The sequence below is a fragment of the Paralichthys olivaceus genome, chromosome 17, assembly GCF_024713975.1.
Source record: "Paralichthys olivaceus isolate ysfri-2021 chromosome 17, ASM2471397v2, whole genome shotgun sequence".
Taxonomy (NCBI): domain Eukaryota; kingdom Metazoa; phylum Chordata; class Actinopteri; order Pleuronectiformes; family Paralichthyidae; genus Paralichthys; species Paralichthys olivaceus.
In genome coordinates this window covers 4,321,090-4,336,680 of record NC_091109.1, presented here as the reverse complement: position 1 = coordinate 4,336,680, position 15,591 = coordinate 4,321,090, and the positions used below count along the sequence as shown (strand labels likewise).

General features: G+C 43.9%; 1 protein-coding gene across 3 annotated transcripts; it reads left to right on the top strand.

Moving 5' to 3' along the window:
• The first annotated feature begins 283 nt into the window (after window positions 1–283).
• spata13 (spermatogenesis associated 13) lies at window positions 284–15,552 on the top strand. Of its 3 annotated transcripts, XM_020087511.2 has the most exons (13): window positions 284–775; window positions 6,691–8,241; window positions 9,844–10,305; window positions 11,191–11,335; window positions 11,557–11,681; window positions 11,949–12,128; window positions 12,662–12,841; window positions 13,090–13,269; window positions 13,357–13,589; window positions 13,909–14,038; window positions 14,133–14,508; window positions 14,662–14,736; window positions 14,850–15,552. In XM_020087511.2, exons 1-13 carry the CDS (start codon window positions 767–769, stop codon window positions 15,029–15,031), a joined length of 3,828 nt encoding a protein of 1,275 aa, XP_019943070.2. In that variant the 5' UTR covers window positions 284–766; the 3' UTR covers window positions 15,032–15,552. The 3 variants fall into 3 exon arrangements, with proteins under 3 accessions (XP_019943070.2, XP_019943071.2, XP_019943072.2); XM_020087512.2 differs by lacking the exons at window positions 284–775; window positions 6,691–8,241 and adding an exon at window positions 9,080–9,391; XM_020087513.2 differs by lacking the exons at window positions 284–775; window positions 6,691–8,241; window positions 9,844–10,305; window positions 11,191–11,335; window positions 11,557–11,681 and adding an exon at window positions 11,690–11,799.
• Window positions 15,553–15,591: the final 39 nt, after the last annotated feature.

Sequence of the window (15,591 nt, the reverse complement as noted above, 5' to 3'; positions counted from 1 at the left end):
GGGATGGGCACACACACACACACACACACACACACACACACACACACACACACACACACACACACACACACACACACACACACACACACCACAAGCATCCAGACAGCAGCACCGACTGGAAGGCCCGGTCTGTTGCTGTCTGTTTCTTTTTCTTCAATGGAGCGCGTTTCAACAGGGGGCGCGGTTCTGCGGTCACGGACTAATCTCCTGAGCTGTGATTGGCTGTGAGCGGGATGGTCACGCTGCGGTCAACCAGTCACCTCCGGCGTGAACCCCCCGACGCCCCGCCCCCTTGCGAACACAGCAACAAGTGCATTAATGATGCTCGACTGAAGAAAGAAGCTTCTTCTTGTGGAGCTGCCGCTGAACGAGCCTTCCTCCGGACACACGGTTTGAAAAACACCCTCCGCTCTTCCCCCCGTGTTCACTTCAACAGTCTACTGGATCTACCGGTCGGAGGAAGTCGGGGAATTCACACCCGCAGATCTTGCGCAATGTTTTGAAGAAGTTATTTTGCTATCTGTGAGTCCGCGGGCTAGCTTGAGGTGCTAACCCAGTGTGTGAGTAAGAAGTCAACCGGTCTCAACATGGAGACGAGTTAGCGGCGAGCCTGTCGCTGCTTTTTGTTTGTCTGGAGCCGACATGTTTGAGAGCAACGAGTGGTCGGGAGCTCAGAGAAACTTCCCCGTGATGGAGGAACAACCCGAACAGCTGCTGTGCTGATGTGAGGAGAAGAAGAGAAGTCAGGTGGACAACATCAGCGACTATGAGCTGGGTGAGCACAAACTTTCCCCCTTTGATTCACACGTAACAACCAGATCATCTCTATGATTGATATTCTTCCATCACATTACGCTCGCAGTGATATTGCCCTCGCGTTAAAATGGGACCTGAGGGGCTCATTGTGGTGCATTACTCGCCTGGTTGTTATAGTGATGTGGGAGATGCCAGGCTGTGCAGGGAGCAGCTGAAGGAGGAGGTGGAGGGCCCAGCTACTACAAAGAGCTCTACGGCCAAAGAAAGTTAATTAATGCAGAAGTAAATAAGCAGTTTGGCCCCAGAGTTCTTTATCAGCTTAGAAAACTACTCAGAATAATCCTCTGTTCAGGCCACATTGTTTTCAGAGACTGTTTAATACTGACTTAGCTGCATTACTAATAAACGTCTGCAGGCACTAGTACAATTTACTCCAAATTAATGAACCTTTTCATATCTCTCCTCAGATAGATAGACTAATGCCAGAGGCAAAATGTGGTAGAGTTTTCCCACTGGTTTACATAATGGCACCAATCACTGTACACCAATATGATTGTACTCTAGTATTACCAGAGATATACCAGTACCATTTTTCCTTCCCTGATACAGATTCCGATACTTGGACTTTGAGCATACCGAGCACCGATCTGATGCCAGTACATGATAAAAAATCTCAACCTAAATGATGTGTATTTATAGCTACCACCCCTGTATGGAAACTATGATTGCCATCCTTATTGTATGAACTGGCTCAGGTTGAACCCTTTAAACAATAAATGACATAAGAATCCAGTACCACAAGTAATTAAATCTTTAAAGCTAACGATACATAATTATTCCCTTTGAATAGCTTGAAAATAATGTATTGTATACAGTACACATTTCCATGTTCCTTGTGGGACTTTGTAGCATGAATAATATTGCCAAATTGCTGACATGTTAGTTACCTCTGTGTAACACTGCACTACTGGTCATCATTTCTTCTTTGTCTCAGTACTCTCGGTACTCGTCAGTGGCAGTACAGAGAAACTGCTGTTTTGGAGAAAGAAGAATGTCCAGGAAAAGAAAACTGCAGTTTTATCTGAGTAAAGCTAATAAACTGCAAAGACATGATATCGGATCGGTCCCAGTGCCAGATCCTGCATTTTCTGCAATGCTGTTATCAGAACATCTTTATAACTGTCTATTTCCTACTCAGTTGTAATTCTGCCTCATGAGACATAAAATACTTAGACCTTTGTCGCTGTACTTAACTTAATCTGCTTAAGTTTCTTTCCTTTTGAACTTCAGTACACAGGACAAGCAAATAAATGTTCTTTGTTTCTCCATCCATGTTCAATGCTGTGTCTAAGTTAAGTAAAAGCACTATTTGCACCATGGAAATACTTCTTAGGTTGATTTGACCTCTCGAAGCTTTCTGTTTCCATGGTGTGTGAATGATTTTTGATGGAGCTGCCTTTGAATTTTCTTTTCCTGCAATCAGGTTACACTGTTGACTGTTGACAGGTAGACTCTATGTCTGGTTATGTTCCTGCTAAGCCTGGTACACCGTGTGGTGTTACATTTCTGGTTGTCTGTCTCTATGACAGTGCAGATCAGGTGAGTAATTGAGTGACTGTGTGAGAGTGGCGACACACCCTGGTTTGGCTTGAACCCATACTTCCCACGCTCTATAGAAAGGGGCGTGGAAGCTCCCGTGCTCCTTCTGTCTGCCAGATAAAATAAAAAAAGAGAAACTAGGTCATGGCCAAATATGAGACCCGAACCAGGAAAGTGAACCAGAGCCACTGTGCTCACCTGATCCAGGCAGAACATGTTGAAGGACAGGACCTGCTGTGGAAACCAGGGCCGTACAATAATAAAGATAATGAGTTATTAGCAGTTTGTGATTTTAATTTGACCCCAGAAGAGGTGGTGCACTCCTTTTCGACACTGCTGGTGCAATTTCAACCTTTATCACAATCTATTTTGAATATCTCTCTCCCAAGCTGCTCCCTTATAGTCAAGTCCTGGCAGGCTGTTTACAAGCTCTCTGTGTCACTGTCAGTCAGTACTGAATAGTCTGAATTGTCTTCCCGATTAGGCTATCATGTGTAGATGAAACCAGTCCTGCACACAGACTGGTAAAGCTCTGCTTATCAGATTATTACTGGGAAGGAAGAGGAATTGGGTATATGCACACAAACATACACACACACACACACACACACTGCTCCCTCACTTTTCATCTTTGCTTGGAAAAAAGGCTGTGAGCTTGGCTGACAGGCATCAAGGCTAAGATGATTTTAATATGGATTCAAATATCTTAAACAACTATTGTTAAGTGTTTCTTAGTCTTAACACACGATCACATTAATATTCACCTGAAAGAAAGAAATGCACTGAACCTTTTTCTCTATTACTCATCAGCTTAATTTTCACATAAATCTATTGATTCGCTGATCAGCTTCTGTACTTTACAACGATACGTGCTGTTGTTAGGACTTTTATTCTCCAGGACATATAATCGACTGGCAAAGTGACAGTTTACAGAGGAATGGTGGTGTTGCTGTGGGGTGTTTGTGTGCGTCTCAGAGTTGAGCCCGAGAATAGAAAATTATACTCCCTGTCTGGTGGTCTTTTACTTTAATACTCAGTTCATTTTGCCCTAATGACTTGTATCCCAGCCTCAGGCAGGACATACCTCAGTTCTCTGCAGAGGGGAACTATGGACAGGAGGTTACTTATCACTTTGCATTTATGACTTGACTCCTTATATGTCTTCTAACCAAACAGGAAGGGAGTCAGTGATTTAAAATGCCTCACTCCCCACTCAACTCTGCACATGAACACACACGTACATGAACACACACGTATATGAACACACACGCACATGGACAGGGGCTGAGCACCATTTGAAAGGATGCTCCCAACTATTTGCAAAAGTGTTTTTGGAGTGCATGCTTTTTAGCCCTTGCGTACATGTTTACATATTCTGGTACGTGTCCATCCTCATCTCTGGGAGTCTAATCTAAGGCTGGCTCCAGCTGGCTGCCATGTGTGTGGGGGGGGGGGGGGGCTCCTCCCTGAGCTCTTAATTAACTCTGGACCAGGGCCCCAGTGTGCCGCTCCCATCCACAGCTTAGGTAGAGGAAGCCGACAAGGAGCAGTGATCGTAGTACGCAGTTTGGAAAGGCAGAGGTTATACGGGAAAGTCATCGAAACATCGATCATCGATAAGTGATCTGCACAGGGTGTGATGTTGATATATACGTAAGTAATATTTGTCTGGATGTGACAGATATGGATGCATGGATGTAGTTATGGACTTCTTTACAGTAGCGTGTATTATTTGCATTGTTTAGTTTTGTCATTTGTCATATTTTCCTTCAGAGAAACTAAAGCTTTAACTTAATTTTAAATTTTAAACTTTTTATGTTATAAATGGTTTATACATGTGCATGATTTTGTACTGTATCAAAAGACAGCTCTTTAAATATAAGGCTATGTACTATGCATTCACGTTTTAATTTAGCTATATCATGTATATGAAAGGTTACATTACCACTGATATTGATGCACAATTTATAATAATAGTAATCAAACGATCACCAGTTTCAAAAGGCATTGGTAGAATTCAAGAAGACTAACAGTCTGTACACTGTTCTTTAGGTATAAAGCTTATTGCACAGAAGGTGTTGATGTCTGCAGTCTGTGTTGTGTTCTCGTGACATGGTGACCACCTGTCTCTGCTTGGTTCTGATGCACAGCTCTGCCAAGTATTAGTAGGCCCCAACTGGCCTGTGACATTTGGCGCCAAGTGTGGGGAGAGAAGCGGGAGGAAGGTGTTTTAAAGGATATGGCTTTAGAAATTCTTTCCCTATCTGCCATCTTTCTGCTCTGAAAACAGATGGAATTATTGATCGTGCGCCTCTCCAGCAGCCACTCAACAAAACTCCTCCGTGGCCGAAAGAGTAGAAGGCACAATAAGACAATTCAGCATCGCTTTGAAAGCAACACATTGTTCACGAGGGCTGCTTACTGTCTGTCAGCAGTGGTGCTTGGCAGCGGCGGATCTGTGTTTACATAAGTGTTCAGTGTGATGGAGCGAGCTGGTTGAAGTGACAGCTGATTCGACAGAGAAAACCCATCTGGTGCTGAACATGCCTGGAGACGTGAGGAATGGAAGCGTTCCAGGATCCTCTGTGTATTTGCATACACGAAACAAACAAAATCAAACAAACCTTAAAAAACCTTTCGCCTGTGTTGAGAAATCGATGTGGAATATCCCAATATTTTTTATTAAATATCTGAATGCTATTGATAGATGTGGGAGTGTTCTGTTGAAGGTTTTCCAGGCAGAAAAGCAAAACAATCAGCAACAATGTTAATATGGTAACACTTTATTTTTAGCATCATAAGCTGCACATCAGCAATTAAATAATGATTTATGACGCACTGTAATATCATTATCAGCAGATGTTTTTAACTGTAAGCATCACAAGAGGGCACTTGTTTGAACGCGGATAATGAAAAACATAATCATTGTAAATATGTAGAATATCACTATCTGAAGAGAAGTTTTATGTTTTTAATTTAATGTACATTAAGCAACACTTAAAATGTCCATACATCGGCTTACAGTGACATTATAGTGTGTCATGAACATTTTATTATTATGTTCATATTGTACTGTTTTCAAAAACATGAGAAGTAAACATGTTTCTGTATCGTATTATCCTAACAACCAAAATCTAAGATCATGTCTGGCCACACGCTCATACACATTAACATCATAACCATAAATCATCCTAGTTTATATAACAGAGGCAGAAGAATCAGTCGTATTGAGTGATCTATTTTGGATATTGAATCATTGGTAATTTCATTTCAAATTCAAAAACATTATGAAGGAAAACTTGCATGTGGATGTAGCTTATGTTCTGAAAGTGTGGGAATTTTTAGGTTGCAAATTAACTTTAAAATATGTGGAAGATGTCAATAAGGGATGATAATTTCACCTGTATTCAATGTACCATGAAGTTGTCATCATCAATGAACTGTAGCCTCAACTTATTAGATACTTGTAAGGAAGTTGCCAGCTATAGCGGGACTGCGTGACGTGTGGCCCTCTGAACGCATTCCAAAAAAGAAGAGACCTGGAGGGGAATCTGACTCTTTGAAAAGGGCAATATAGAAACAGGTTGTGCTTCTCCTTCAATTGCGGGTCAAATGTTTGCTGTTAAAACTGTCAATTAGCTCTAAACTCATACAGGCAGACATTAAGAGTTCGTTGTGTTTCACCTTGAAGAGTCGAAACTCTTTCACTGATTTGATGATCACAGAAAACCCTTCACCTTGGCATCGCCTCATCAAGGACGTAATCTGGAGAAAACTAGGCAATTTATTGCATTAATCACAATGGATTAACAAATTTCATTGCTTAGTCACGCTCACAAGGCACCACTTCAAAGGCTCAGCTGTATTAACCACTACCCTGGATCTCTCTCACACACACAAACACACACACGCACAGCTGAACTTAGTACAGCACCACCCCGACAGAGGCCTCTTTGGACATTGAAATATGGCACCAAGGACAAATGCACGTAGTGTTCAGTGAAAGATATTTTACTGCTCTGGACTCTGTGCACACTCACAGTTCCTTCTCTTGTGCATACTAACACGGAGAGCACTGCACTGTAAACACAGTCGTTAATTCTCCTGCGTTCATTCCCTTAAGCACACTGTATGTACTATTTAGGCTAATGTTCTTTTGAGCTTTTATTTTAATGGACGGCTTTGAAAAAATGTCCAGCAGTGTTTGTGTAACAATCATTTTTTATTTTACCTCTCAGAACGAATGTGTCTCTAGTTAAGTCATGGCGAATATTAACCATTAATTCTGATATGATTCACCAGGAGGTCTCTAAACTAATCTATTTGGTTTTGCAGGCAGAACAAAAGGACAGAGGCTTGTCCACAAGCGAAGACCCTCTCCCGTGCGTCCACAACTCAAAAGCTGATCCGTTGATCCGAAGCCGACCCCTCAGTGACATCTACCCATTTCAGAGTCAAGGTGACAGGAGTGCAGTTCCATATCTGCTGTCTGGATGTGGTGCCCAGGTACAGCCGGTGAGCGCAGGTCCTCTCACTGAGGAGAACAAATTGAACAGCATCAACTCCTCAGCTTGGTCCAACCCTGTAATAGGTCAACCTGAAGGAAAGCCTTACTCCTCAAGAATCATGAGGCTTTTTTCTAACTCGAGGAAGGGCCCTGTCCCTGCTCACAGTCCATCCGCTGACAGCCCCACCTTAGTCCACAGCAACGACAGCAATGGTGGCCCCCAGTCCTGGTCCGGACTTCCAGGACTGGGTGTTGTAGGCTCCTTCAAAAAGCTCCGCTCCTCTGTGCTTCAGGGTATTCAGAGTAGAGGGGCAACAAACCTTGATGAAGAGTCATCAAATCAGGAAATGGTTAATGGCACAATTGTAGCCGACACTGACCCTGGTCTAGATAATGGAACAAATAATTTAAAAACAGCAGAGGGGTCCAGTTTGTCGAATGGAAATATTACTGTGCATACGTTGGCTATGATGAGCCAGTGCGGCTCAGATATTGAGGACTATGATGATGAGGAAAACGATGAAGGAGATGGTCTCACCCGGAACTCACGTTTCTCCAGGAGTATCAGGAGAGCATACGGGGCAGGACGCATTTCTTTATTTGACATGGGGAGAGGAAGGGTTGCAGGAAGCAGCACAAACGAAGCTGCTGACAGTCAGAAACAAGATCAGACATGTACTGTCAATGTCCAAAGCATAAACCACAACACAAACGTGAAGGTGCTTAACAGAATGAGCAAAAGCGCTGAAAACCTTCACATATTTAAGGCACCTTTCAGACGCAAAGCCCCATCTCTAGGTCCTCAATCTCCTCAGGAAGAAGCGCAGAGGACTAGCATGTCAAATGGGACACCAAACATCCAGAGAACAGCCAGCGCCTCGTCAGTGGACCTGCGAGGCCACGCTGTGAATTACATAAAGAGCCCAGTGAAGACCAAGGCGCCAATGCTGAAGCTGGTTGGCAGCATGACCGACCTGACTGTCCGACGCAGGCGAAGCCCCTCCCCCAGCCCCACATCTCCCATGTCATCCCTGAGCCGTCTCCATGACGACTATTCCAGACGTGTGCCTTGCCTACAAACTAATGAACGTCAGCGCCGGCCTTCGCCTGTCAGAGCGCGGGTCATGTCTGTCGAACACACACCACTGGTTCATCACCAGCCTGAAGACGACATAAACCCACAGCAGCACCGGGCTCTCATCAGCCCAGTCTCTATGGATCCCCCAGATTCAACAGAGACTTCACCCGGCTCCTCTGCTCAGTGCTCACTGCAGGCTATAGCAACAAGTGGCTGTGAACAGGTGGAGGATTGGGATTCATCTCCACTCAATCCAAAAGAGAGAGGAGAGGAGACTGAGGCCAAGTCACTACAAGTCAAGGTAAGAGGAAGATGTCAGGAGGCTGAAATAATTAAGTTTACAAACATACAATATAAAGTTACTTTTTATCAGCAGTCACTTTTGCTCCTTTCCCTCCCTCCCCATATTATTCTGATAACTACTGAACTCTACTGATCACATCAAGCTTACTTTTATCTTTATGGAAGTGGCCGGTTTGATAATGCAGCTTTTCACTGTTTGCAGATGACACATCAAAATGTGATGCAACTAAAGTTGTTCTCACACTATCACCACCAAAAGCTCCTTTTTATCAATGCAAATAGAGGCGTGGGATTAGAAATCATTAGAATGACAAGTGCTCTTTTAAATTGCAGTGAGAAAGGAAGCACTGAAAGATAGAGGAAAGATTTATTCTCCTTCTTATCACTTAGCGTAATCATTAATGGGTGCCAGTGAAGTGACGCTGAACCTTGTCTGAAGAAATAGAAGGATTTCATGATGTGATCTTTGAATCTGGCACGATTCTAAGGCTCGGAGATAAGTTCCTCTGGTGAACATGAAACTTGTCAGGACAGTGCGTGACTGCCACAAATCTCAGCGGTCCAAAGTCTGCTTTAGTATCAAATAAATAGTGACATCGACTTAACATTGACTTTTGCTGTCTGTGTGTGTTATACTGACTTCTGCTGGAGCAGGGTCACATGCTGCAGCCAGCTGTTCTCCGCTAACATGCACACTGAAGGAGAAGGCAGAGTTAATGATTAGGCTTTGTTTATGATTAGTGGGCCTTGCGCAAAAAACGGCTCCATAGTCCTGGTGCTGTGAGTGAGTCCATCCCCTGCCTCACTCCCACCCCTCTACGTTCTAGCTGCAGCCTAATGGATCAAAGTCCAGCACCATGGACACTGGGACAGCGAGCAGCACCACCAGGCAGATGGGGCGATAATCACAGTTGTAGAGAAATGTGTTTTAGTCAAAGAGAAAGATTTTGTCTCTTGAGATGAGCCAGAAAAATCAGATTTATTTATGTTAGAAACCAGGGGACTTTTATTGGCCACCAGAAAACATAGGAACTTGGCCTCAAAGGACGCAGGTCTGTGTTGGTGTGTGTTTTACAATGGTGCTAGCCTACTGTGTGCCTTTCCGGTGTATATGCTCAGGACCAGACCCAGATCAAGAAAACCAAGAGGTGAGGTTTGATACCGCTGGCTGACTAAAAGACTCAATACAAAAATTTCTAAATGAATAAGCTTTTGCCAATATTTGTCCGCTGAGCGTACAATACATAAAGTTTGATAAGATTTAATTGTGGAATATTTGTGCAATTTCTGTTGCAGTTTCTTGTTTGTACTTGATAAGCATGTTACTCACGTTGAGTAAATCACTGTGTGAACTTAAGCACTAATCAAGTTTCTCACGAGAATCCTGGTAAATACTTTCACCCTAATTCTTGTGGTTCTGCCACCAGAGCCTGTTTCTTCACAGTGCTTTTATGACTCACAGCACCATTTTGCTGTTTCTGATTAACAGATGTTCTTCCCAGCAGATATGGTGTTTACATCTCTGTAAGTCGCAGTTCAGTGAACAGGAGGACAGTCAATATTATTAAACCATATTGAACATTTTCCTCTCGATCCCCAGGTGACATCAGAAGTGCGAGAAGCATTTCTCAATACAGTTGAAATGTCTCCAACAACCAGCAGCAGCACACCTCCTATCTCTCCGACAAGCCTCTCGGAGTCACCTGTGTCCCCCGCATCGCCCACAGATGCAGCCACAATGACTACAGAGACATCCTCTGTCAAGCCCAGGCGAAGGGCCGGGCGTTCGCGACCTCGGCCCATTTCTGACTATGGGCAGCTTATTTCGAGGAAGCACCCTATTCCTGAGGAAGTGGCAGAGATGCATGCTGAGGAAAGGACAGAAAATGTATCACCGCATAAAGACTGCAGTGATGACGACATGTGTGTGAACAGAGAGAGCCCTGAGAACTGTGGCATGAATGGCGACGTTCAGTGCAGGAGGCATCGGCCTGTCTCGGTGATAGGAGCCGGGGATCTGTTCCCCCCTGATGCTGAGGAGAGGGAAGACCGCCTTCCTTCTGTAAGTTACTCCAGTTACACAGAAATTGGCTATAGGACTATTAGAACTACTACTTTCCATGAGTGTTGAATTAGGTTTAGGTAGAGTCTGTTGTAGTAGTTCATAAACAGATTCCAAATAATCTAATTCCTGGTTATTAATATATTGGGACTTAAACCTGTATTTTCCAATCTATAAAATACTGACTGTTTATATTTAGGGCTGGTAAAAAAACCTCATCATGTCCTGATATAAAAAAAAGCAAGTTCTTCCTGCCTCTTGGAGGCTGGTCATGTGCTCTTACTGCACATGAGCAGAGTCTTCAACTGAAGAGTCACACACAGAAACAATAGTCAGAAGTTAAAGAGTGAGTCACGGAAAAGTTGGCTTCTAGCTGTTGTTTGGCAGTGTGTGTTTGTGTGTTTTGGGAGTGTAGCTTTAACAAGAAGGCAGGTGGGAGCAGGTGGTAAAATTCGGTTGCATATTTTCGCATTTTCAAGTGTAACCTGCTCATGCTAGCTTTTCCAGGATTACCAACCCTAGCTTTGACAGTAATGGGAAAGAAAATTTAACAAAGGGATCTTGAGTTTTGAAAAATACATAAAAAAGGAAAGAAAAGCCAGAAATAATATAAACTATTATACAGTGCAAAAAGACAGTCAAAAAGCTCAGGTTGTGATCAGGGACCTTATGTGACATTTCTCCATTATTTTCTGTCATCTCTCTGCAATCTGTAAAAGAAAAGCCTTAAAATACACAAGAAAGAACTTAGAAGAGTAATGTACATTGTTTGTTGACAGCTTTCTGTCTGATTTTGTGGGACATTGATTCATCAGGTAGATGGTGGGAGTCATAGCAACTGAGTTTTTTCTAAATCCCAGGATGTTTCCTTTTGTCTCTCCACAGCCCCTGTCACGTCCGCCCATCCCCTCCCACCAGGTGCCCCCCTACAGAGCCGTGTCTGCCAGGTTTCGCCCTTCAGCCCTTTCCCAGAGCACCCCCATCGGACTGGATCGTGTTGGACGGCGAAAGCTCCACAGAGTGCTCAGTGGTGAGAGCTGGAGTTGCTTGTTATGTGACACTGGATCACAAACTGTAGTCTGTGGGAAAAGTCTGGAGTCTGGGAATGTTAATACTTGTGATGGAGGAAAATGTTGGTGTGGAGCCAGGTGTGGGTTTGTTTGCATCTGTGCCTTGTTCTGTGGGTTACTAAAACCATTTAGAAAGTTTGCAGCTCAAAGCAGTTCTTTAGCCTCTGTGTACGTGTTGCAGATGGTGTGTCTGAGTGCTCGGCGACCCTTGATGACAGCGTGAGTGAGGAGGAGGGCAGCTTTGATGAGCTCACTGATGTCACGCCCTACCTCCAGCCAGGGGTGGAGATCTCTGTGCTCAACGAGGTAAGGCTGTGGAGGTTTCGCTCGCTTGTCGTGTTGCAATACTCCCAAACATCTCCTCCAAGAATGTGCATTCAATTTATGATGTGACTTTTATCTGCATGCGTGCCTCGTGAAAAATGTTTGTGTTTTCAAGATGTTTGGCCACGGTTCAGTACAACAAACAACCTCTGCAGTGTCCACATGTCTAGACATAATCTTACATGTTAGATGTGGGGCTTAGCCTGCATGTAATTGCATCTTTATCTTATCTCTGTGTGTGTTACTCAGTGGATAAGCTCAGGCCACACGGTGTATGCGGAGGCTCTCTGGGACCATGTGACCATGGAGGAGCAGGAGCTGGCCTTCAAGGTTGGAGATGTTATCCACGTCCTGGAAGCCTCACACAAGGATTGGTGGTGGGGCAGAGGCATTGACAGGGAGGCCTGGTTCCCCTCCAGCTTTGTGAGAGTAAGTGGACGAGCTGACCCTAGTGTCTGACACATGTTTGATCCTCAGCAGCACAGAGAAGACTGGCAAACTGGCTTGGCCCCAAACCAACCTCTCCAGCCCTCTTAACAGAGTTTGTGAAAGGGGTTCAAACCTTACATGTTCAAATGGTTTCTGTGGTGATCAGAGCTGATTGACAGCTGAGTTGTAATTAGGCAGGCTGCAGCAGCCATGATGAGGTCATTTGATTGGAAGATAAGCTTCTGCTGTGTATTTGCTTGTTGCTGAATCAATGTTGCAGAACAGGAGCCGGTTAAACTTACACGTTTTGTTTCCATAGTGATATGAAGTAGATCTGAATTGTTTGTGGTTATTGTTCCCTTTTGTAAAAAAATAAATAACCACATTTTTTAAATATAGCTAATATGGTTAAAAAAACTAATCATGACTTTGAGATGGCTTTTTTAACTTTTTACTTACTTTTAATTAAATTACTTTTGAATTGTAATTGTTGCTCAGGAGATCTCACTGTGTTTCTGGTGGCTGTGTTTCAGGTGCGAGTTAACCAGGAGGATTCGAGTGCGGAAAGTGTGGAGAGTGTAGCAGACCAGGAGGATCCGGCACCCAGGGACACGCACAGCTCTCAGCACAGGGAGCAGATGAGAACCAATGTGGTTCAGGAAATCATGAATACTGAACGCATCTACATCAAGCACCTGAAAGACATCTGTGAGGTATGAGCCTCAACCTTTAACCCCTCTGTCCTTTTGGCATTATTAACATGTCTGAGACAGGCGTATGTTTACTTTTTGAAATGAGATATTTACAATAAGCTCTATTTGTATTTCACATATTACTTGGTTGAAGTGTCTGATGGCATCTTATGCTAAAATGCTGAATTCTCCCATCTAGCACCTCCTGTTGGCCAATACCTGAACTGTTTTGATATCCTCTGTCAGCAGTTTTTTGTGCATATTTTCAGGGTTACATCCGCCAGTGCCGTAAACACCCAGAAATGTTCACTGAGCTGCAGCTGAAGACCATCTTCAGCAACATAGAAGACATTTACAGATTTCAGCGGCAGTTTCTTAAAGACCTGGAGAAGAACTACAACAAAGACCAACCACATCTCAGTGAAATAGGCTCCTGTTTTCTCTTGCAGGTAATGGCCACAATCAACTGAATCACTGTGTACCTCTGTGTATTAGTAGATTTTAAATTACATTGAATGTTTCTCATTTTTCCGTAGGGGGAGGGTTTTTCTATCTACTCAGAGTACTGTAACACCCACCCAGCGGCCTGTGCTGAGCTGCAGCGCCTCATGAAGTTGGGTCGATATAAACATTTCTTTGAGGCCTGTCGGCTCCTCCAGCAGATGATCGACATCTCCATCGCTGGTTTCTTGCTCACACCTGTCCAAAAGATTTGCAAATACCCGCTGCAGCTGGGAGAACTGCTCAAGTACACGCCAAAGGACCACAGGTACGCCTCAGGAAATCCATCACTACTTACAGTATGCCTCCTTTACTTCTAGAACTAGTTGTACATGTTTAAGCATCTTTATTTGCACTCTGGAGCTTGAGAGTGTGGAGTTAAGGTGCTGTATTTGCATGCCTGCACCATTAAGTGTAAAATAGTATTTAAGATGCTTGTTGCTCTGGTAAATTCAACTCCCTGCATTATTGTAAGATTTGAGATATTATTACAGCTGTTGTATCATTACTTTTCTAAGCTTGTGTGCCACTGGAAGTGTACATTTATGCTGGGCCCCATGCTCACTGTTCTTGCTGATTTATTGCAGTGACTTCAGTGGAGTGAGCAAAGCTTATGACGCTATGAAGAATGTGGCCAGCTTGATAAATGAGAGAAAAAGACGACTGGAGAGTGTTGACGCCATCGCTCACTGGCAGGTCGCCATTCTGCACTGGGAGGTGATGATGACGTAACCTGTCTGTTTATGATTTATATGTATTCTGTGTGTTTTTCCAACAATATGTACAGAACACTGTAAATCTGTGGTTATAGGGACCTGACGTGCTGGAGCGCAGTTCAGAGCTCATCCACCCCGGGGAGCTGACTCGTATCGTCAGACAAGGCAAAATGCAGCAGCGCAGCTTCTTCCTGTTTGACCACCAGTTGGTCTTCTGCAAAAAAGACGTCCTGCGCAGAGATCTGCTCCACTACCGCGGACGGCTGGATATGGACCAGACCGAGGTGTTGGACATGCCCGATGGGCGGGACCCGGACCTGGGCCTGACCCTACGGAACGCTCTGCGCCTGCGCCACGCCTCCACTCTGGAGTTTGTGTGTGTGCTGTGCTGCAGGAAGGCCCAGGACAAGCAGAGGTGGCTGGAGGCTTTTGCCAAGGAGAGACACAGAGTCAAGGAAGACCAAGAGATGGGTGAGTGCAGACAGATTCCTTTGACTCGTGATACAAAACAGCTACTGTGGATAGATGTCAAATAAAAGGTGAAGTGGGTGAACAGATTGTTGAAAAAGGGGGTGGATGGAAATATTTTGACCTGAAGGTGTATTTCTGTGTGTGTCTTGGCAGGAATGGAAATCAGTGAGGATCAAAGAAAACAGGCCATTGTTAATGCCAGAAGAGCCAAACAGGGAAAGATCAAATGTAAGAAAAAAAAATCTTAATACCCTTTAAGCTGCTCTTTATTTATTTTCAGTTTAATTTAATGCTTGATCTGAAGTTTGACCTTTTTTTTTTGCCTGTTCACCTTTTTTTAGCTATTGGTTACTCTGGTTCTGTCCCACCCCACCACCAAAACCTTCACCCGCTTCACCAGCGTCACGTCACCATTCCAACCAGCGTGCCTCAGCAGCAGGTCTTCTCACTGGCCGAGCCCCCGAAACGAAAGCCTTATCACCTGTTGTACAGCATCACCCGCAATGCCTTTTTCAGGAAATGAGGCTTTGCTCCCTCGTCCTTCGTTTTGTTCCTCTGTGCATAATCACAGCGTGCCCAAACCGTCCTGAAGACTCAAAGAACACTTTATTTTTCCTTGTGTTTCCCGTCTGTGAATGTACTTGTACTCAACTTTGCTCTCTGTGCCTCATATGTCGTGTCTGTTGTTGTTGCACGTTTTAAGGTCAGTGCCTTTTCTGTGTATGGGGCATGACTTAAGTGTTAAAATACTGACTTCTCATTTTGTTGGTGTGTTTAAGATGCTGCTCACTAAAGCTCATGATACCCCACCTCTTTGTCTTATTAATTCCCAGCTGAAGGAGTTTTATTTTATTTTGAGTCTGACAACGATGTATCTTCGGCTTTTACATTGACAAACATGGTTGTAGGTTATTTCACAAAGGCTGGACCCTTTTTTTTTGCTGCGAGCCTGTCAGCTCTGAGCACAAACAGCCGGAGGATAAATTAACTAACACATTCATCAACCCGTTTAACACTGTAAATAAAACTCTTGTACAAACAAAATGGAAATGTTGTCACTTTAAAAGTAGTTGTTTGCTCATG